The sequence below is a fragment of the Lolium perenne genome, chromosome 2 (genome assembly GCF_019359855.2).
Source record: "Lolium perenne isolate Kyuss_39 chromosome 2, Kyuss_2.0, whole genome shotgun sequence".
Taxonomy (NCBI): domain Eukaryota; kingdom Viridiplantae; phylum Streptophyta; class Magnoliopsida; order Poales; family Poaceae; genus Lolium; species Lolium perenne.
In genome coordinates this window covers 121,221,252-121,244,381 of record NC_067245.2, presented here as the reverse complement: position 1 = coordinate 121,244,381, position 23,130 = coordinate 121,221,252, and the positions used below count along the sequence as shown (strand labels likewise).

Below are 23,130 nucleotides of genomic sequence, written 5' to 3'. Positions count from 1 at the left end.
GTCTTATTTTTCCACGGAGCTTCCAGAAGACCGAAGAGGATACGAAGTGGGGCCACGAGGTGGCGACACCACAAGGCGGCGCGGCCAAGGAGGGGCCCGCGCCGCCCTATGGTGTGGGCCCCTCGGGCACCCCCCTGCGCTGCCCCTTCGCCTATAAAATCCCTCCGTCGCGAAAACCCTATTACCGAGAGCCACAATACGAGAAAAGTTCCAGAGACGCCGCCGCCGCCAATCCCATCTCGGGGGATTCAGGAGATCGCCTCCGGCACCCTGCCGGAGAGGGGAATCATCACCGGAGGGCTCTACATCACCAGGCCCGCCTCCGGACTGATGCGTGAGTAGTTCATCCTTGGACTATGGGTCCATAGCAGTAGCTAGATGGTTGTCTTCTCCTCTTGTGCTATCATGTTTAGATCTTGTGAGCTGCCTATCATGATCAAGATCGTCTATTTGTAATGCTACATGTTGTGTTTGTTGGGATCCGATGAATATTGAATACTATGTCAAGTTGATTATCAATCTATCATATATGTGTTGTTTATGTTTTTGCATGCTCTCCGTTGCTAGTAGAGGCTCTGGCCAAGTTGATACTTGTGACTCCAAGAGGGAGTATTTATGCTCGATAGTGGGTTCATGCCTCCATTGAATCTGGGACAGTGACAGAAATTTCTAAGGTTGTGGATGTGTTGTTGCCACTAGGGATAAAACATCAATGCTTTGTCTAAGGATATTTGTGTTGATTACATTACGCACCATACTTAATGCAATTGTCTGTTGTTTGCAACTTAATACTGGAAGGGGTGCGGATGCTAACTGATACGTCTCAAATGTATCTATAATTTATTATGTTCCATGCTTGTTTTATTACATTACCTACATGTTTTGTTCACACTTTATGATGATTTTATGCGTTTTCCGGAACTAACCTATTGACGAGATGCCGAAGTGCCAGTTCCTGTTTTCTGCTGTTTTTGGTTTCAGAAATCCTAGTAAGGAAATATTCTCGGAATTGGACGAAATCAACGCCAAGCATCTTATAATTGCACGAAGCTTCCAGAACACAGGAGAGGCACCAGAGGGGAACCCTGGGGGGCCCACATGCTAGGCCGGCGCGGCCCAAGGGGGGCGCGCCCCCCTATTGTGTGGTGGCTCCGTAACCCCTCCGACTCCGCCTCTTCGCCTATTTAAAGCTCCCTGACCTAAATCTTCGATACGGAAAAACCACGGTATGAGAAACCTTCCAGAGCCGCCGCCATTGCGAAGCCAAGATCTGAGGGACAGAAGTCTCTGTTCCGGCACCCTGCCGGGACGGGGAATTGCCCCCGGAAGCCATCTCCACCGCCATCTTCACCGCCATCGCTGTCTCCATGATGAGGAGGGAGTAATTCTCCCCTGGGGCTGAGGGCTCTACCGTAGCTATGTGGTTCATCTCTCTCTTTGTGATCTAGTTGTGTTACTCTGGTGATGTTATTAAAGTAGTCTATTCCTCCTTCATGATGTAATGGTGACAGTGTGTGCATCGTGTAGTTCTTGGCGTAGGTTATGATTGTGATCTCTTGTAGATTATGAAGTTAACTATTGCTATGATAGTATTGATGTGATCTATTCCCCCTTCATAGTGTAAAGGTGACAGTGTGTGCGCTATGTTAGTTCTCGGTTTAAATTGCAATGATCTATCATGCACTCTAAGGTTATTTAAATATGAACATCGAATGTTGTGGAGCTTGTTAACTCCGGCATTGAGGTGCTCTTGTAGCCCTACACAACTAATGGTGTTTGTCATCCAACAAGAGAGTGTAGAGTGGTTTTATTATGTGATCAATGTTGAGAGTGTCCACTAGTGAAAGTATGATCCCTAGGCCTTGTTTCCAATACTGCAAACACCGCTTATTTACTGTTCTGTTGCATGTTTAATCACTGCCATATTTTATTCAGATTGCTATTTACACTCATATACATCCATACTACTTGTATTCCACTATCTCTTCGCCGAACTAGTGCACCTATACATCTGACAAGTGTATTAGGTGTGTTGGGGACACAAGAGACTTCTTGTATCGTGATTGCAGGGTTGCTTGAGAGGGATATCTTTGACCTCTTCCTCCCTGAGTTCGATAAACCTTGGGTGATCCACTTAAGGGAAACTTGCTGCTGTTCTACAAACCTCTGCTCTTGGAGGCCCAACACTGTCTACAGGAATAGAAGCGCGCGTAGACATCAAGCACTTTTCTGGCGCCGTTGCCGGGGAGGAAAGGTAAAAGGCACTCACACTCCGGTCCCAGGTAACTAAGTTATTTTCTGTTGCCGTTGTAAGTGCTCGAAGCTATTTCCTTTAGATCCTGCAATTGCATCTTTTTGTTTCTTGTTTCACTAGTAAGGCTTAATGGAAGACAACAACAAAATGAGAGATCTTTATGAACTTTATCTTGAATTAGGACATGATGTGTTTGAAGAGAAAATTAAAAAACCCATGGAACTTATGCATGCTAATGGGAATGTTATTAGTATGAATGCTTTGAACACCATTGTTGCTAATGCTATGGAAGAATTTAAGCTTGGGGAGGTCGGTTTTGATGAAAATGATCTCTTTAGTCATCCGGGTATTGAGGAGAAAGTTTATGTTGATTATGATATGCCTCCTATTTATGATGATTATAATGATAGTAGTCTTTTGGTGCCGCCTACTATGGAGAGTAAATTTTATTATGATTATACTATGCCTCCTACACTTGATGAGAATAATAATGATAGCTACTTTGTTGAATTTTCTCCCACTACAACTAATAAAACTGATTATGCTTATGTGGAGAGTAATGATACTTTTATGCATGTGAATAAGAATGCTTTATGTGATACTTATATTGTTGAGTTTGTTCATGATGCTACTGAAAATCTTTATGAGAGAGGAAAATATGGTTGTAGAAATTTTCATGTTACTAAAACACCTCTCTATATGTTGAGAATTTTGAAGTTACTCGTGTTTTATCTTCCTATGCTTGTCACTTTGTTCTTCATGAATTTGTTTATTTACAAGATTCCTTTTCATAGGAAGTGGGTTAGACTTAAATGTGTTTTGAATTTGCTTCTTGATGCTCTCTTTTGCTTCAACTCTTATTTCTTGGGAGTGCATCATTGAAATTACTGAGCCCATCTTAATGGCTATAAAGAAAGCACTTCTTGGGAGATAACCCATGTGTTTATTTTACTACAGCAACTTTGTTTTATATTTGAGTCTTGGAAGTTGTTACTACTGTAGCAACCTCTCCTTATCTTATTTTATTGCATTGTTGTGCCAAGTAAAGTCTTTGATAGTAGAGTTGATACTAGATTTGGATTACTGCGCAGAAACAGATTTCTGTCTGTCACGAATTTGGGCAGGGTTCTCTGTAGGTAACTCAGAAAAATCTGCCAATTTACGTGCGTGATCCTCAGATATGTACGCAACTTTCATTCAATTTGAGCATTTTCATCTGAGCAAGTCTAGTGCCTCTAAAAAAATCGTCTTTATGGAATGTTCTGTTTTGACAGATTCTGCCTTTTATTTCGCATTGCCTCTTTTGCTGTGTTGGATGGATTTCTTTGTTCCATTGACTTCCAGTAGCTTTGGGAAATGTACAGAAGTGTTAAGAATGATTGTGTCACCTCTGAACATGTGAATTTTTGATTATGCACTAACCCTCTAATGAGTTTGTTTCGAGTTTGGTGTGGAGGAAGTTTTCAAGGGTCAAGAGAGGAGGATGATATACTATGATCAAGAAGAGTGAAGAGTCTAAGCTTGGGGATGCCCCCGTGGTTCATCCCTGCATATTTCAAGAAGACTCAAGCGTCTAAGCTTGGGTATGCCCAAGGCATCCCCTTCTTCATCGACAACTTATCAGGTTTCTTCTCTTGAAACTATATTTTTATTCGGTCACATCTTATGTACTTTACTTGGAGCGTCTGTTTGTTTTTGTTTTGTTTGAATAAATTCATGCTTATGTGGGAGAGAGACACGCTCTGCTCGTTCATATGAACACATGTGTTCTTAGTGTTGCTTTTAATGTTCATGGCGAAGGTTGAAACTGCTTCTTTCATTGTCATATGGTTGGAAACAGAAAATGCCGCATGTGGTAATTGGTATAATGTCTTGAATAATTTGATACTTGGTAATTGTTGTGCTCATATAGATCATGTTTAAGCTCTTGCATCATGTACTTTGCACCTATTAATGAAGAACTACATAGAGCTTGTTAAAATTTGGTTTGCATGATTGGTCTCTCTAAGTCTAGATATTTTCTGGTTAAGGTGTTTGAAGAACAAGGAAGACGATGTAAAGTCTTATAATGCTTACAATATGTTCATATGTGAGTCTTGCTGCACCATTTTATACTTGAGTTTGCTTCAAACAACCTTGCTAGCCTAGCCTTGTATTGAGAGGAATTCTTCTCGTGCATCCAAATCCTTGAGCCAAAAACTATGCCATTTGTGTCCACCATACCTACCTACTACATGGTATTTCTCCGCCATTCCAAAGTAAATTGCTTGAGTGCTATCTTTAAACAATTCAAAATTTATTACCTCTTATTTGTGTCAATGTTTTATAGCTCATGAGGAAGTATGTGGTGTTTATCTTTCAATCTTGTTGGGCAACTTTCACCAATGGACTAGTGGCTTCATCCGCTTATCCAATAATTTTGCAAAAAGAGCTGGCAATGGGGTTCCCAGCCCCAAATTAATTAACTTTCATAAAGTTACAAATAGACACTCCTCCATGGTATGTGATTGTTGGTCGGCACCCGAGGATTCGGTTAGCCATGGCTTGAGAAAGCAAAGGTGGGGAGGAGTGTCATCTAAATAAAACTAAAATAAAAAGGCACTCCTTCATGGTATGAGATTGTTGGCAGGCACCCGAGGATTCGGTTAGCCATGGGTTGTGAAAGCAAGGTTGGAAGGAGTGTCACCCAAAAATAAAATTTCATGGGAGCCGCTCTTTGAAAGTCTGTCTGGCAAGGGGGTTAGAGTGCCCACTACCATTCGTTGACAACAACAAACACCGCTCAAAACTTTACTTTTATGCTCTCTTTATGTTTTCAAAATAAAAGCTCTAGTACAAATATAGCAATCAATGCTTCCCTCTGCGAAGGGCCATTCTTCTACTTTATGTTGAGTCAGTTTTCCTACTTCTTTCTATCTTAGAAGCAAACACTTGTGTAAACTGTGTGCATTGATTCTTACATGTTTACCTATTGCACTTGTTATATTGCTTTATGTAGACAACTATCCATGAGATATACATTGAAAGCAATTGCTGAAACTTAATCATCCTTAGTGTTGCTTCAATGCCTTCTACTAAGAATTTATTCCTTATGAGTTAACTCTTATGCAAGTCTTATTGATGCTTGTCTTGAAAGTACTATTCATGAAAAGTCTTTGCTATATGATTCAGTTGTTTACTCATTGTCTTCATCATTGCTTCGAATCGCTGCATTCATCTCATATGCTTTACAATAATGTTGATCAAGATTATGTTGGTAGCATGTCACTTAAGAAATTATTCTTGTTATCGTTTACCTACTCGAGGGCGAGTAGGAACTAAGCTTGGGGATGCTTGATACGTCTCAAACGTATCTATAATTTCTTATGTTCCATGCTTCTTTTATGACATTACCTACATGTTTTGTTCACACTTTATGATGATTTTATGCATTTTCCGGAACTAACCTATTGACGAGATGCCGAAGTGCCAGTTCCTGTTTTCTGCTGTTTTTGGTTTCAGAAATCCTAGTAAGGAAATATTCTCGGAATTGGACGAAATCAACGCCCAACATCTTATAATTGCACGAAGCTTCCAGAACACCAGAGAGGCACCAGAGGGGAACCCTGGGGGGCCCACACGCTAGGCTGGCGCGGCCCAAGGGGGGCGCGCCCCCCTATTGTGTGGCGGCTCCGTAACCCCTCCGACTCCACCTCTTCGCCTATTTAAAGCTCCCTGACCTAAATCTTCGATACGGAAAAACCACGGTACGAGAAACCTTCCAGAGCCGCCGCCATCACGAAGCCAAGATCTGGGGGACAGAAGTCTCTGTTCCGGCACCCTGCCGGGATGGGGAATTGCCCTCGGAAGCCATCTCCACCGCCATCTTCACCGCCATCGCTGTCTCCATGATGAGGAGGGAGTAATTCTCCCCTGGGGCTGAGGGCTCTACCGTAGCTATGTGGTTCATCTCTCTCTTTGTGATCTAGTTGTGTTACTCTGGTGATGTTATTAAAGTAGTCTATTCCTCCTTCATGATTTAATGGTGACAGTGTGTGCATCGTGTAGTTCTTGGCGTAGGTTATGATTGTGATCTCTTGTAGATTATGAAGTTAACTATTGCTATGATAGTATTGATGTGATCTATTCCCCCTTCATAGTGTAAAGGTGACAGTGTATGCGCTATGTTAGTTCTCGGTTTCAATTGCAATGATCTATCATGCACTCTAAGGTTATTTAAATATGAACATCGAATGTTGTGGAGCTTGTTAACTCCGGCATTGAGGTGCTCTTGTAGCCCTACACAACTAATGGTGTTTGTCATCTAACAAGAGAGTGTAGAGTGGTTTTATTATGTGATCAATGTTGAGAGTGTCCACTAGTGAAAGTATGATCCCTAGGCCTTGTTTCCAATACTGCAAACACCGCTTATTTACTGTTCTGTTGCATGTTTACTCGCTGCCATATTTTATTCAGATTGCTATTTACACTCATATACATCCATACTACTTGTATTTCACTATCTCTTCGCCGAACTAGTGCACCTACACATCTGACAAGTGTATTAGGTGTGTTGGGGACACAAGAGACTTCTTGTATCATGATTGCAGGGTTGCTTGAGAGGGATATCTTTGACCTCTTCCTCCCTGAGTTCGATAAACCTTGGGTGATCCACTTAAGGGAAACTTGCTGCTGTTCGACAAACATCTGCTCTTGGAGGCCCAACACTGTCTACAGGAATAGAAGCGCGCGTAGACATCACTAACCCGAAGGTGGACTTTTTAGGCATAGATGCATGCTGGATAGCGGTCTATGTACTTTGTCGTAATGCCCTGATTAAATCTCATAGTAGTCATCATGATATATCTATGTGCATCTCTATTTGTCAATTGCCCAACTGTAATTTGTTCACCCAACATGCTAGTTATCTTATTGGAGAGACACCACTAGTGAACTGTGGACCCCGGTCCATTCTTTTACATCTGAAATACAATCTACTGCAATCTCTGTTCTCTGTTGTTTTCTACAAGCAAACATCATTCTCCACACCATACGTTTAATCCTTTGTTTACAGCAAGCCGGTGAGATTGACAACCTCACTGATAAGTTGGGGCAAAGTATTGTGATTGTGTTGTGCAGGTTCCACGTTGGCGCCGGAATCCCTGGTGTTGCGCCGCACTACACTCCTTCACCAACAACCTTCACGTGGCCTTCATCTTCTACTGGTTCGATAACCTTGGTTTCTTTCTGAGGGAAAACTTGCTGCTGTACGCATCACACCTTCCTCTTGGGGTTCCCAACGGACGTGTGCTTCACGCGTTATCATCAGGTTAAGCACGTCATACAAGGAAAGGACGATGTAATGAAAGGATTTGCACCTCAACAAGATGATGGAAGTGTAGAACAATGAAAGGAACTTGTAGTTATGCATATGACCATAACACATGTACCGTGGGGTATTGTTTGTTCAAACTGCTACATAACCAATTAAGAAAAAAATCCTTCGTTAGCCTATAGCCATCTGTAATATTCGTGGAAAACACATTTAATTTTTTTTATTACCGACGACCACAACCAGTGACATGCATCTCTTTTGACTGTCACTAGTATACACATAGTAGTGACGGGCACTTTTCCTGTCACTAGTAACCTTATACCAGTGACTAGTCGTTAGTGACAGGCGATGTGCCTGTCACTAATGGACATTTTGAGCCTGTCACTAATAGCCTATTCTGTAGTAGTGCCTATAATTAAACTTAAGAAATCTCGTAAGAGGAAAGATTTTGACTTGTCTGGGGTACGTAGGAGTGCTAGATTCAAAAACAAATCTTCAAGTTAAGATGAGTTCAATAAAAGCTTTATTCTGGAATTCAGATGGTTTCGGTGATGTTGGAAAACACTTGTTTGTCAAAGAACAATTGAGGGAGGAAAAATTAGATTTTATCGCCTTACTGGAGATGGGGAGATCTAATTTTTCAATACATTTTCTTAAAAAAATGGAAAATGGGCTAGAATTTTATTGGTTTTGTCTCCCTCCTCATGGGAGGTCTGGAGGTATTTAGTTGGAATTAATAATGCGTCACTACAAGTTGGTTTAGTTGAAACAGGTGATTTTTGTGTCAAATTACATGTTCAATGCAAACATGACGGATTTGAGTGGGTATTGGTGCCAGTCTATGGTGCTGCTCAAGATGCCCATAAAGCACAATTCCTATCCGAACTAGCCAGGATGGGTGATTCGGGTTCCACACCTTCTCTTATTGGAGGTGATTTTAACATTTTTAGGAGAAAAGAAGATAAGGATAAGGATAACTTCAAGCCACACTGGCCTTTCATTTTTAATGCCATTATTGAGAGTCTAAATCTGCGAGAGATTGCTCTCTCAGGTAGGCAATTTACCTGGGCTAATCGAAGGGAAAATCCAACTTATGAGAATCTTGACCGTATCCTTTCGACAGTTGAGTGGGAACAAAAATTTCCTTAAGTCACAGTTAGAGCTTTGACAAGGACTGGTTCTGACCATGCTCCTTTGTCAATTTATTCGGGCAACCACGCTCATATTGGCAATAAAGCTCACTTTTCTTTTGAAACATCATGGTTGAAACATGAGAATTTCTATGAGGTAGTGAGAGCTGAATGGGAGACTGAGACCCGTGGGAATACTCCAGTTGCCATATGGAAGAATAAAATCAGATATTTGAGGCGTTTTCTTAAAGGTTGGGCAAAATGTTTAACCGGACAATATAACAAAGACAAAGAAAAATTGATTTTATTAATAGATAGTTGGACTTGAAAGCCGAGTCATTTCCTCTAGATGATGATGAGAGAGCAAAGTTAAGAAAGGCAAATGATGATTTAACAAAGCTTCGTAGAGACGAGGAATCTAAATGGACACAAAGAGCCAAGGTAAAACATATTCAAGAAGGAGGGAATAATAAAAAATATTTTCATCTAATTGCAAATGGAAAACACCGAAGGAAAAAATATTTTAATTAGAACAAGAGGAAGGAACCATAGTGGGTGATGAAAATTTACAAGTTTATATCTCTGAATATTACAAGAAGATGTTTGGAGAGCCAACTGCTTCTACCCTCACACTGAGTGAGGAGTATACACGGTTCAGATCCAGCAGTATAGACCAATCTGTCTGCTCAATGTTAGTTTTAAATTATTCACGAAAGTTGCTACTATTAGAGCTAATACTGTTGCTGAAACAGTTATTAGTCCTACATAGTCGGCATTCATGCCAGGACGACATATTCTTGAAGGAGTAGTTGCCTTACATGAAACCATTCATGAACTTCACAGGAAGAAATTGGATGGAGTGATATTTAAAATTGATATTGAGAAAGCCTATGATAAAGTAAAATGGCCTTTCCTTCAACAAGTTATGTGAATGAAAGGTTTTGATCCCAAATGGTGTCAACTCATCGATAAATTTGTTAAGGGAGGTAGTGTAGGGATCAAAGTTAATGATGATATTGGTCATTATTTTCAAACTAGGAAAGGTCTTCGACAGGGTGACCCAATGTCATCTATGTTGTTTAACATTATTGCAGATATGTTGGCTATCCTAATAGCAAGAGCGAAGGAGGATGGTCAGATAGGAAGCCTTATCCCTCATTTAGTTGACGGAGGAATTTCTATATTGCAATATGCCGATGACACGATACTTTTCATGGAACATGACTTTGAGAAGGCTGTAAACATGAAACTAATTTTGCGTTTCTTTGAAGAATTGTCAGGACTGAAAATTAACTTTCACAAGGGTGAGATTTTATGTTTTAGTAAGGTCAAAGAGGAAGAGGAGCAGTATAAACAACTATTTGGTTGTGAATCTGGCTCTTTACCTTTCAGATATTTGGGAATCCCTATCCATTATAGAAAGTTAAAAAACTCTAAATGGAATCCTGTGGAAGGTAGATTTGAGAGAAAACTAGGGTGTTGGGCTAGAAAATTATTATCATATGGGGATCGCCTTGTATTGATTAATTCTGTTCTTACTAGTTTACCGATGTTTATGCTATCTTTGTTTGATTTACCTAAAGGGATAAGGAAGAGATTAGATTTTTTCCGATCACGCTTCTTTCGGCAATGTGAGGAAAACAAAAAGAATATAGGTTAACTAAGTGGAACCTTATTTGCAGACCTAAGGACCAAGGTGGTCTTGGAATTGAAGTCCTTAAGATTAAAAATGCTTGCCTATAAATGGTTATTTAAACTTCTTTCTGAAGAAGGGTTATGGCAACAACTATTAAAAACAAATACCTTTCGCAGAAAACCTTGGCTGAAGTTGAAAGCAAGCCTACTGATTCACCCTTCTGGAAGGGACTAATGTAGGTTAAAGGGTTTTTTTAGTAGAGGAAAATTTAAAGTAGGCTCTGGGGAAGGAGTGCGTTTTTGGGAAGATAGATGGTTAGGTGATCAGACCCTTGCATCCCAGTATCCCCATTTATATAACATAGTCAATCGCAAGCATGATACGGTGGCAAATGTTATGAGTTCAACTCCGCTAAATATTGGTTTTCGGAGAAGATTGATTGGTGATAAATGGGATCAATGGGTACATCTATGCCAAAGATTAATGGAGATAAATCTAAATGAAGATCAAGATAAGTTTGTTTGGGACTTAACATCTTCAGGGAAATTCTCTGTTAAATCTATGTATGGTGATTTGTTAAATGGGCATACTAGATATCTTCGTAAATATCTTTGGAAAATAAAAATCCCACTGTAAAATCTTTATGTGGTTCCTTAGCAAGAGAGTCCTCTTAACCTGCGATAATCTAGCAAAAAGGAATTGGAATGGAAATACGAAATGCTCTTTCTGTGACGCTGAGGAATCAGTTGAACATTTGTTTATTTCTTGTCCTTTTGCTAGGCCTATTTGGCGAGTGATTTTTGCTGCATATAATATTCCACCTCCATCCAATATCACAATGTCTCCCACAGAAAATGATCTTTCACTTCTCTGCTTGTCAGCATATTTCTTCATGCGAGATTGAGCTTGGGCCAAATTGTCCTTTAACCTTGACAGTAAAGCTTGCTTTCTTGTAAGAACTTGCTTGCATCAGCATCAATTGGTCCAGGTAGGGCTACTTCACTTAACATGGGTGGTGGGTACCCATACAGTGCGTGAAAAGGAGTTTTTTTAGTGAAGTGTGGAACGAAGTGTTCTTTAGCCCTATGTCTCTTATCCCTAGGAGGCCTTCCTCCACTAGCAGGTTTCTTCGGAAAACTCTATCTATTATGGTGTGGATGGCAAGTAGGCCTATATTTCTTGGTTTCAATAGGACTCCTTACGAGCGTGTTTGGGAATTGGCTTAATGGAACTGACAAAACTGATAAAGCTAGGATTCACATTAGTGTTTCGGCTTTATGTTGGTCAATTTGGAATTGCAGGAATGATATTGTTTTTAATAGAAAGGACTCTACTATTTTTTTACAGGTTATCCACACTATGGTTCATTGGATCCAGCTTTGGCGTTTCTTGCTCCCGGAGGACCAGCGGGAGTGCATGGTTTCTGGATGCAACCGCCTTCAAATAGTTGCCCAGGATATTTTCTACCAGGCTACTTGGCGGCATATTAAGAGATTACATGATGCCTAGTTTGCTTAGCAATACCCTCTTTTTTTGGTGGTTGATTTTTGTATCAACCCTCGTTGATCCCTGATCTGTAAACTTTGAATATTCAGTTCATTAATAAAAGGTTGCGTGCATCAACCGATGGAGAGGCCGGGGCTCACCCCATTTCAAAAATAAAGATATCTTCCCTATTTTGATCCTCCTCCATGAATAAATAAGCACTCAAGCCCTCCGTCTCCTTTGCCTGCATGGCTGCCGCTCTCATGGTCAATGCACACCCTTGCACGAAAAGTCTTATCTGAACCCGACGAAGCATCAGCAACACGGCTTGCATGATCAGACCCTTGTCTTCCTTCTTGGTGGCATGGTTGAAGATGATGTCGTCGATGGGGCCCTCATCGGACGGATGTGGTGTGGAGCACGGGCCCTTGCACGTGCCGGGGTACCTGCGTGACCGGTGGGCGGCGATCAAACAACGCGGTTGCTGGTGAAGGTGGGGAAGATGAAGTCGCACGTGTGGCAGGTGAACCCTGCGGCCAGGCCATCACTAGACTCGTAGCAAAGGTACCGCACGATGTGCGAGCGCTAGTTCGTCGAGGCGGCGGCAGAGCCACAAGTCGAGACAGGTATCCGGGAGAGAATCTCGGTGGCTAGGAACTCGTCTCTCGGCTAGGTGTGCGACGGCTTGTCGCCGTCGTTTTCGTGTTCAGACGCCTGTGTTCATGACGATGGATCGATCGATGCCTATGTATAGTACCGACTCATACGACTTGATCTTCCATCGCGGGTTCGAGTACGACACGGTCTAGGCTCAGAGAGGAATACGGGGATGGATTCCTGTCGGGCGGACGACTTACACACGAACAGACAATACGAAACCAATGTTTTTTTTTCACTTAGGGTGGCACGTGTGGGTAATTTTCATCAATTTTAGGAGTATTTTAAAGTTGGACGAAAATCTCGCAAGAAACCTTATTTTCTTTATTATTAGGTATATGTATTGATTTTCCAATCATTGTATCATGTAGTATTTGTTACGATAAATGTATGCGGTACTGATTGTTAAAAAATATACTTTTTCTATGCTACGAGGAAAAAAAGGAAAATGCTTGATTTCCTTCGGAGGCAACCCGCGGTCGTGGCCTCCGGCTCCTTCTTGCGACACGCGTCTCGTGTGGGACCCAGCGACGGATGGCCGCATCACGGTTAGCCTTATCACTTCACCTTCCTCTCCGTTCCGTTCTTTTCTTTTTTCCTTCGAAAATGCGTTGTCACTTATGAAATGGGGCGCAAGTGAAATCTGAGCCGTTGCATGTCATTGGGATGTCCACCACTGGGGACCACCCATGTGACCACTCGTATCAGGAGATTCCCTTCTCCAACTACACTACGAATTAAAAAACGAGCATAACTTTCACGGAACAAATGTAAATGAGATTTTGTTTGCATATTTGACTTCCTGGCGACGAGCTCGTCAAAATGAGTCTAATATTTAATATTTTAAAATTTATTTCGTGATCTATATCTATAGAGTCCTCTATTATTTGCGCATGAAGTTCCTACGACATGACTATGTAGTCCTGCGATATGGCGTGCTAAATTTATAGAGTCCGTCCAAATTTATTAGATGGTACATACAGTCCTGTCAGAAGTACTGTTAGTTTTACACATATGACAGCTATAGATTCTCTTTTCATGTGGGGTCGTGCCGGACTGAATCTCAAGACACATGAATAACAGGAACGGTTGTGATATCACCTTCGCCCCATTTTGCATGCACCATCTGCGGGTCATTTTTCCTTCTCATCTCTCCAGTAGCACTTAACGTAGATGCAGGCTGCCGCCCCGACCATCGCGCCGCTGTCTGGAGGACCTCGAGCACCCGCCTACGGATAGCTCCGCTGGCGCGCCTGCCCTGTCTACCTCCCGCGCCGACCCGCCCGCCTCGCCATGCTCCTTCGCCGACATCGTGCTTCGTCCCGCCTCACCGTGCCGCCGGTAGGAGTCGAGTGCGGCGAGGTTGCCGAACTCGCTGGTGTGTTGATCCCGCCGAGTCGCTTCCTACTGGCCGCACTCCAGACGCCCCCTCACAGCTGGAGTTGGTTTGCCGGTGCCGGCGGCTGGATTTGGGGGGACATCAGTCTGGATAGTACTCTAGCAGTGGGCGGCCCGCCGTCGCGCAGAGATGGAGGCCGCGGCGGAGTCCGATGCCCTTGTTCCCCCGGCGCTCGCCATCGCCGGAGATAGAGACCGCGACGGAGTCCGAATCCCTTGTCCCCACTCGCCGTCGCTGGAGACGGAAGCCCATAACCCAAGCTCGCTCGGCGCCGGCAACCTTGTCAGGTGGACCACACGGGGATGGCTCCCAGACAAGCTGATACTAGGGTGCAAGGGGCTGTGCCTCCAGGCGTGGCGATGGAGCTTTGGCAACAGGCCGACGATGCTGCGACATGCCGGTGTCCGGCGGTGCTACGAGTTGAGTCCGCGGTGCTACCGCAACAGTCTGATGGTGTTCCGGCAGCCGCCAATCCTCTGTTGCCACAGCTGCAAAGGACGCCCGATGGTGCTGCAAAGGTTTGCCCGTCGAAGGCGTGAATGAAGAAAGTCGGTGCTGCAAAAAGGCTGCTTGTCGGAGCTGCAAATGGGCATCAGCGGTGCTACAAAGGCTGCTCGCCGGAGCTGCAAAGGTTGCTCGCCGGGGCGGCAAATGGGCGTCGATGGTGTTGCAAACCGTCAGCGGTGGTGCTGCAAATGGGCATCGGTGATGATCCCATCGTCTGTCGGTGGTGCTACCGATGGGGATGCTACAAACAGAGGGTGCACTGTTACTGGATGTGTGCAGTTGTGATGGAGGTGCTGCCCACCGGCGATGGCAGATGCTTCCAGCTGTCTCAGGTTTTGCTGCTAACGGCTAACATCGGTGCTACAAATGGTCGGCGGTGGTCCTGCAACGGTTTGGCAGTGGTGTTGTAAAAGGTTGTCAACGGTGCTACCAAGAGTGAGTGGTGGTGCCACCAACAAGCAAGTGGTGGTGCTGCTAGCCGGAGTTAGAATGATGTCGGCAATGAGCCGACGAGTAGTTCACTATGCTACAATAGTATAAATGTTTTTCTATAGATGTTTTGTGGTTCTACTACTTTAATATATTTTTGTTGCTACAAGGATTCCGGCTATGTCTCCGATGAGGTCGACGTCTGATGGATCATTTTTATTTACTCCTAATCGAACCATTTTTGCTTCAATAAAGCAAAAGTGGGATTTTTTTTGCTGCGACGAAACAAAGCCTGAACGAGTGGTAACTCTCATTCAATTTTAGTCAAACCTTTGTTTGCTTCAATGAAGCAAAAGTGGGACTTTTTTGCTGCGATAAAACAAAGTCTAAAAAGTCATTGCAGCTCTCCTTCTATTTTACTTGAATTCCGCTTTTACTTTAAACGGTTTAAAATGATTTGATCCAACGGTGGGCGACGCGGAGGCCGGGGGCTTTGCAGCCTCCGAAGGATCCTCAGCGCTTTCCAAAAAAAAATGTTGATTCGATTCAGACGCGCCGATCGATCCGCCTGTTGTATCCGTGGACGTGCCGAACTTACCTACCTACCAAACCAAACTTTCCCTTGTCTCCTTTCCCCGCCGCTTCCTCGTCACAAATCCGACTCCCTTCGAGAGAAGAAAAACCGAAGGCAATGCTGGCGTGGAAGGAGAAGGTGGCCGACAGGCTCGCCCGCCTCCTGGCCGACTCCCCTCCCACCTCCTCCACCGCCGTCCAGCCGCAGGTGAGTGATCTGGGATACCCCTATCTGCAAGCGGCACGCCTGCCTCACATTGCGTCGGATCTTTTTTTCTGTTGTTATTGCTTTTCCTCTTTGGGGAGGTTTGGATCTCGTGGTAGAATAGAATTGCTCGCTTTACGGAGGTTCCTGGAACACGGGAAGGCGGGACCTTGGAGGTTCCCGGATCTTGGATTACTGCCCTGGACGAAAGCCGCCTCCTTGGAGGCACGCAAGTGGAATCCTCTGAGAAACGCTGGTTTCTGTCGGCATATTGTCATATCGATGTGCGGACTAGTGAATAGGGTTAACATTACCTTTGAGAAACATTGGCCATGCCCCTCACCTAGAGAGTAATTATCTTGTTTCCACGGAGACACATATCAAAGTTTTCCTTCAGTCCGAATGGGGCCAGCTAATATGGGTGCTCACCAAGACTGATCAAATGATGGAACTTTTCTGCTGCTATGTCATAAAATACGTTGCTGGTTGATGCGAATTTTCTGATATTCGGACAACTGGGCATCAAGACTGATATTCAGGAGCAAATGTGAATGCTACATTTTTGTTATTGGAATGAGAAGTACCGCTTTCAACCATATTTAAAAAAATATATGGTCCGCAACCAGGTTATATTACGGATGAAATGGAAAATGTTGGGACAGATATATAATGTTCAATGTAATCAATCTGAAGCTGACTTGATTAAAAAAAACGACAGCTTTATTGTAAAATATGTGTGCCCCGTAAACCGATAGCTTAAGCTCTTGACTTAGTTTGAGGAATTTAAGCATTGGTATCTCAGATATTTTCACTTGTGGGACCTGCCAATGTTTTAGCCATCCAATACAAGTAGCTCTATGCACGTGCCTTGTTCAGTTTTTCTACATTTTCGCCTATGGGGCTTACCGTGGTTGCTCATCTTTAACCAGATCCGCGCTTTGGAGTTTCAAACTTAACAAATAGACTTGTCTATAATTAACTTTTGGTAGTACAACTGAACTATGCATTCCACCAGCAAGTTAAGTGTAAATAGTGCATATCTAACTTTGTTCTGTTCAGCTGTTCTAATGAATTGCGTTTCCAGGCAATACCTTTTCCAGCAGAGCATTTTACTTCCCCCAGCAAAGGATCATTATCATCTTATGTGATGTCCCTTCTGCCAACCTCAAACTCAGGACATGAAGATGCCTCGCCTTTTGCTAGAAGTATGAGACCATTACCTCCTGAATCACTTGCTAAGCGATGGAGAGGGAATAATTTCTCATGGAAAGATCGTCCGCTAGACTTGACCGAAGGGTCTGGTTCTGAAAGTGAGAGAGATGAAAGGAATGGAAGTTCTAATAACAACCATATCCTCGAGTCACACAGGTCCGAGGATAACCATAATGCTAATGGGGAAACATCAACGTCAGACCACTTTGGCTCTATTTATTATTTAACGGAAAAGTCTAGATTTGTATCCCCAAAATTGTTTGGGTTCTTTCAGTCTTCACTCCCTGGGACTTTAAAGGGATGCCACTGGGTATTGCTCTATAGGTAAACTGCTAAATCATCATGTCATGCTTACAAACTTCTTGTCTCTGAACGTCCATTGCATAATGTTGCCTTTTAATTTCCCGGTCCCTTCTTGTTTTTGGCAAATGAAGTGCAGCACTTGGAAGCATGGAATATCTCTAAGAACACTTCTTCGTAGAAGTGAGCATCTTCAGGGTCCATGCCTATTGGTATGTCCAACTATTTTACCTTTTTAAGGTGCTATTGCTACCTGTGGCATAGTTTATTTTAGAATGTTTGATTCACAAAATTGGGCTTTCTTCTGTTCTCATCCCTCATGTTTGATTAGATTGTAGGGGACATGCAAGGGGCTGTTTTTGGTGGGTTACTGAATGGTCCTTTGAGGCCTACAGAGAAAAGGAAATATCAGGTCAGCTATAGTTGACTGACACATTCTGCACTTGCGTTAACAAATCATGCATGTATATTGACCACATCTCCCCACGATTCCCCCTGCTTTCTAGTAATTTTAATTATATTCCTGATGGAGCAGGGGACAAATCAGACATTTGTATTCACAACTATTTATGGTGAACCAAGACTTTTTAGACCAACTGGTAAGTACCATCTTGCAAAAAAAAACATGTGAGAACACGGCACACTTTTTGTATACCCAAATGGTACGCCTTAGCTAAAATAGCTTATTTTACACCCCTAGTAAAATGCTGTACAGAATGTAATGAAATAGTTTACGGAATATAGTAAAACAGTGAATTCTTAGTAAAATATACTGTCTCAACGTACACTATTTTACTGCATTTATATCAAGGATTAGGAGTCGCTCAACTAGTCTATAAGTCGGTACTAGGCATTCTGTATGATGCCACTTTAGGTGATCCATTGTTTTATATGATAAGAAAACTCGAATGCATGCTAATATGACCTTTAAATAAATGAGGCTCGGTATGTGACACACTCATAGGATATAAGTTATATTGACAAATCTTAATGAACACAACTACAACATAGCATGGCAAGGCAACATGATTTTTTTATATTTGTAAGCATGAGATGAAATTTGGAAACAGCTTTATTTTGTTTTCATGATAGTCACCAGAAAACTGTGTGTATAGTTAATTAATACAATCAATTTTAAGTTGTATTGTGTTTTTCTGTTAATCCAAAGAGCTTACATGGATTCATATCCAGGTGCAAACAGGTACTACTATTTGTGCTTGAAAGATACTTTGGCATTTGGAGGTGGTGGGAACTTTGCGTTGCGACTTGATGAAGATTTGTAAGTTGTGATGTTTTTTTTGGCGATTTATAAGTTGTGATGTTGGATTATACTTTTCCTCATTTGACAGAACAGTAATGTTAGCATGATATCTTGATTTTTGCTTAATAGGATACATGGAACCAGTGGATCATGTGAGACATTTGGGAACTCATGTTTGGCTCATGGTCCCGATTTTGAAATGAAGAATGTTGAGGTACGTTTTTTAAATTTACAGTCATGTTTAATGATGTTAGCACATGACTCAAATACATATTAATTAAGAAACGCCCAGCACACTAATGGGTACTGCTTATAGATTGAGTGTTATCTTGATAAAAAAGTGATCCTTCTGGACTCTTGTTGCAAATCTTGTTCTTTAAGGGCATCTCTAAGAGCTCCCCTATAATTTAGGATGTCAAATTGGTTATGGGTAGAGGAGAGAGAATGTTAAGGAAGCAAAACAAAAAAAAAATCAGCTTTGCAAGTCAAGCCTTCCTAAAACTGGGTTGGTAAAACTAGAGTGCCAAGTTTTGAGCTCCTAGTTTTATTTGTGCAAATGTAGTCCGAATCACTCAGTAATAAATTTAAATTGAGTAAAATAAATTCGGGAAAATCAGAACAAATAGTAGATAATTATTACAACGGTATGTTCATTAATGAAACAAAATTCTAATGAAGAAAATCACAAAGTTCATAGAATTCTAACAAGAAACAAGAATCCGTATCATTCTTTCATCTATATACTAACTTGCAAAAAATACAAAAGAAGAAAAACATATCTTGGAGACAAACAGGTGGTAGGCGACAAGGTCAAATTGGGTCGACGCAGGTAGCCGAGGTGGAAAACGTCGGCGCAGGCGGCTAGGGGATGTGGGGTGGCTTGGGGAACGGTGGCGCAGGCCACCGGCCCGGGAGGTGCCAGCGAGCTCGGTCAGGCTGTGGCAGCTCGACCCGCTTGCAGCCGAGCCTCCGAAGTGCTGGCTGCCTCCAATTCACCGAGGGCGCGCCTGGGAGGTCGCGGTGGCAGCCGAGGTGGTGAACAGCGGCAGGCTCGGAGGGGGGTTGGCCACCGTGTGTCATTTGCCTTATCCTGCGTGCTCTTGGAGCAAGTTTTTATGGCTGCAATTGCAAAAAAAAAAAGTTTCTACGGAATTCGGGCAGATAAAGGAGGGCCCCTCAAGATCTCTAACCTCCCACTATTTTTAGGTCCTACTTTGGCTATTCGTTGCATTTGTCAAGTATTTCTGTTAAGGAATATACCATGCGATCAATCTCGATATTGAAAGAATCACTTTGTATGTTACAGTGACATATTCTTTCCTGCAGCTGTGGGGTTTCTCCCATTCACGGGGAGGTTCGACATAGCTGATGATGGCCACCGTTGCATGTTATGAAATGGTTGGGTGTACTTATTCTTACATTGTAACAATATTTCTTTTTTCCTCGTTTATGATCTTCATATTGTTGTTCTATTACTTTTAGTGCTATATAAAAAAGTTGTGTCCCTAGAGGCCAGAACTGCAATTCTGAATCATAGAATGTTTTTGCAGCAGCAGTGTGCACATCATTTTTTTAACTTGAGGGTATACTAGTACATCAACGTACCTCTGGTGTAAGAAAATAAAGTGTGAAGCTGCCGGTGCTGGTGCTGCTATTGATTCTGGATCTGAATAGTCTGATGAATTACCTGCTTGTCTTTCTGGCAGAATGATGATTACATTTTTAGTACGATGTCACAGTAACGCTTGTGACTTCCTCTTTATGTCTTGAGGCAATGATTTATCTGGAATTACAACATTTATCAAAATGAGTTTGTTCACGAATTAAATTATTTCTTGTACTTATTTGGCTTCCTTGTCTACGGTTTCCTTGTGTGCTCTGTTTTGCCGTATTACTAAGTATTCACCCTTAGTTTTTTTTGTCCTTCTTAAAGTGAAACGGAATAACCCCGTTTAAGGGGAATGATGGTATGCTTGGGAATGCATTGTATGTCCTAGAATAAGTTATACTAGCATAAATGGGCGCGGCGGCACACCACGCCAACTGTATAACACTATATTGTGGTGATAATTCAAAATTTGAATTGGTTGCAGATGTTGAAATGAGTTGTTTTGTTCTTTTAAAGCAACAATTACATAACATGGAATGTTTTCTGAAGTATTTTAGACATGGAAAAATGAGATAATCTGGTGATGCATCGTGGGAAAATAGGAGGGCTGAATAAGAAGCTCATGCTTCATGCTATCAAGCAAACAAATGATTCAGGGCAATTTAAGTTCGACTAAAGGAACTACTCATGCAGCTATAGTTATGTTTTGCCCTTTTCTAAATTATTTGCCTATATATTCTACAAAATAAATTTATTTTTATTTATTTATTTCGGAATCATCTCGTGTTTAATAAATAATTAAATTCTTGATACATATTCTCTAGTTTATGACACCCATTCAAGATCCATACATTTCAATATTCATGTTTATGTCATTATTCACACAAAAACTTCTGCATTTTCCAATATTTCCAAGTTAATTGGGAAACTAAGAGCATGATGCTATTGGTATCACTGGTGACCTTGGAGGAGATAGATACATTTTATAGGCAATATATGCATAAGATGTCGATTTCAATCACCAAAATTTTGGAAAACATAGTAGCTTAGCTGATCTCTAGTAGCATTGCAAAGTAGAGTACTGCTTGGGTCTGTTGCCTCACATAAAGAATATGTATCTCTTGCCAGGTTGATTCTTTATAGGCCTGTAAGTGGTCATGTCCACTTGTGCTTGTTTGATTAAGGGCGGCTTCTTTTGGGCTCCTGCTTATACATAAGCCGGCTTATGAAAAATGGTGGGGAGAAACTGTGGTGTGAAGAAGCTCCAAGAAACTGACCCCTCCTATTCTTTTGGGCTTCTAGAAATTTAGCTTATTTGATGTGTTGAGTTATGAATATCTATAATGCCCCTAAATTAAACATGTGTTCCAAAATAATTGAATAAGAGGGGAACAAAATGGCATTCACATCTAACAGATCAATCATCGAGATCTACATAATAATGAGTCTCAGACTAGCAACCTAGGAGTATCTTTCTACCTGTGCTGCAGCTAGGAGCGATTACCAAATGTGAAGATTCCGTATGGCCTAGTCGATCCAGATAAGAAAAATTAAAAAACTAGAGAGTCCACGATCCAACAAATTGCTAGAATCGCTAACAGGGAACTAATTGTGCATTATCCACCAAACTGGAAGTACTCCATTGTGCAAACAGAGGTGAGAAATTGGGAGGATTCAGCTAGTATCGTCGGCTGCAGTGTGGTCATCGAGCGGCCGAATAGCTTGCCGGTGGCAACAACCCCTGCCACGGGCGTAGAGGCAGTCCACGACCGGAAGCGGGGGAACGTATGCTGCGGGGGAGCGGCCGAGGAGCAGTGGAGAAGCGGCAGCGGATGCGGGACACCGGCGGAGGAGCGGCGTCTGCTGCGGGGGAGCGCCCGAGAAGCAGTGGAGTAGCGGCGGAGGATGCAGGGGAGCGGCGGCTGATGCAGGGGCGCGGCAGCGGTGCCATGGAGGAACCCTAGCGCTCTGGGTCAACTCGGGTCTGTTTGCTGTAGAGGCGAGCATCAGATTGGTTTTCTTTTTGGGAGCATCTAATGGTCATGTAGCTGAAATTTCAATTGAGCATAAGTCAGATTTTGACTTTAGTAGTATTCCCCGCTCCAATATTCATTCCGGTCAGTTTAAACGTTGCAAAATATCAATTTGTTCATTATTATTGAGTCCGGTTTTTTTTGTTGGTTTTTTTAACCGCAACTAGCCCAGCTCCCAAACAATTCAGCCTCCTTTCGCGCCCTGGTAATAGTAACAAGGACTAAACTGCTCCGTTCTTGCTAGTTTGCTACATCTGGCTATTTATGAGTCTTACACACGAACAGAAAAGCTGGGACTTCTATTTCGTGACCTGTTCTGCCTTCACGTCAACATTCTTTCTTCTTCCTCATGCAAAGACGCCTGCAATCCCAGGGGCGGATAGAGGAAAACGAAATGAGGATCTAAACGAAAAGAGAGAAAGAGATCCACAAAATCAAGGGACTTACAATGGAGGGGAAAGAGTAAACCTACAACAAAAATGAAGAAGACGGTAGCAAATGGGAAAACTTTTGTCCACCTCTTCTCTGCATGTCTTGATCAAGTATGTAGCCTCTCTTATTTATCTTGATCTGCACAGAAATGGTCGATGGTATTAACAAGTACAGAAAAAACCCAACCTTTACTATAGGAAAACCGTTAGCCCAGTCATCTTAGCTCTGATATGTAAAACAGCAGGAAGATGAACTTTCGAAGTAGGCTAACTAATGAACAGGGGACAGGTAGCCATGTACTGAATCTACACTACGTAATGAAGAAGGTACAGGTAGCCATGTACTGACTCTACACTGGATACTAAGATCTATAAGAAGAGTGAAACCTATTTACACATAAAAAGAAAGACATCAGACCGAAGAAATAACTGACAAAATATAAACTGCAGTACAGAACCAAGAAAAGATATATTAAAACTGACAACACTAATTAAACTGATAAAATTAGAGGCCATAATCTGCCTTAGGTGGAGACTCAAAGTTTACATTTAGCGTTGTTTATCTCCGAGAGTAACTAAGAAGGAGATGACACTCTTGCACCTAGGTAAAAGGAAAAAAGAAATGTCTCCGATTAGAAAACTGAGCAGAACAAATGGTTTTGCACACCCAAAGTCCTCATGCAGTAAAACACTGG

General features: G+C 42.3%; 1 protein-coding gene across 4 annotated transcripts; it reads left to right on the top strand.

Moving 5' to 3' along the window:
* Positions 1-15,405: 15,405 nt before the first annotated feature.
* On the top strand, positions 15,406-20,202 carry LOC127333528 (uncharacterized). Of its 4 annotated transcripts, none has more exons than XR_007871269.2 (9): positions 15,406-15,592; positions 16,674-17,125; positions 17,241-17,313; positions 17,433-17,513; positions 17,637-17,700; positions 18,293-18,380; positions 18,492-18,576; positions 19,669-19,760; positions 19,916-20,023. XR_007871269.2 is itself a non-coding variant. In XM_051359907.2 (9 exons), exons 1-8 carry the CDS (start codon positions 15,503-15,505, stop codon positions 19,725-19,727), a joined length of 972 nt encoding a protein of 323 aa, XP_051215867.1. In that variant the 5' UTR covers positions 15,406-15,502; the 3' UTR covers positions 19,728-19,760; positions 19,916-20,202. The 4 variants fall into 4 exon arrangements, 3 of the variants coding, with proteins under 3 accessions (XP_051215867.1, XP_051215866.1, XP_051215868.1); XM_051359907.2 differs by having other exon boundaries at positions 19,689-19,760; positions 19,916-20,202; XM_051359906.2 differs by having other exon boundaries at positions 19,689-19,760; positions 19,913-20,202.
* Positions 20,203-23,130: the final 2,928 nt, after the last annotated feature.

Excerpts from the sequence above, each read along its gene's own strand:
- LOC127333528 (XM_051359907.2), top strand. The coding sequence starts at position 15,503 with ATGCTGGCGTGGAAGGAGAAGGTGGCCGACAGGCTCGCCCGCCTCCTG. Across the intron at positions 17,126-17,240 it reads CACTGGGTATTGCTCTATAG|CACTTGGAAGCATGGAATAT; the intron begins GTAAACTGCTAA and ends AATGAAGTGCAG. Across the intron at positions 18,381-18,491 it reads TTGCGACTTGATGAAGATTT|GATACATGGAACCAGTGGAT; the intron begins GTAAGTTGTGAT and ends TTTGCTTAATAG.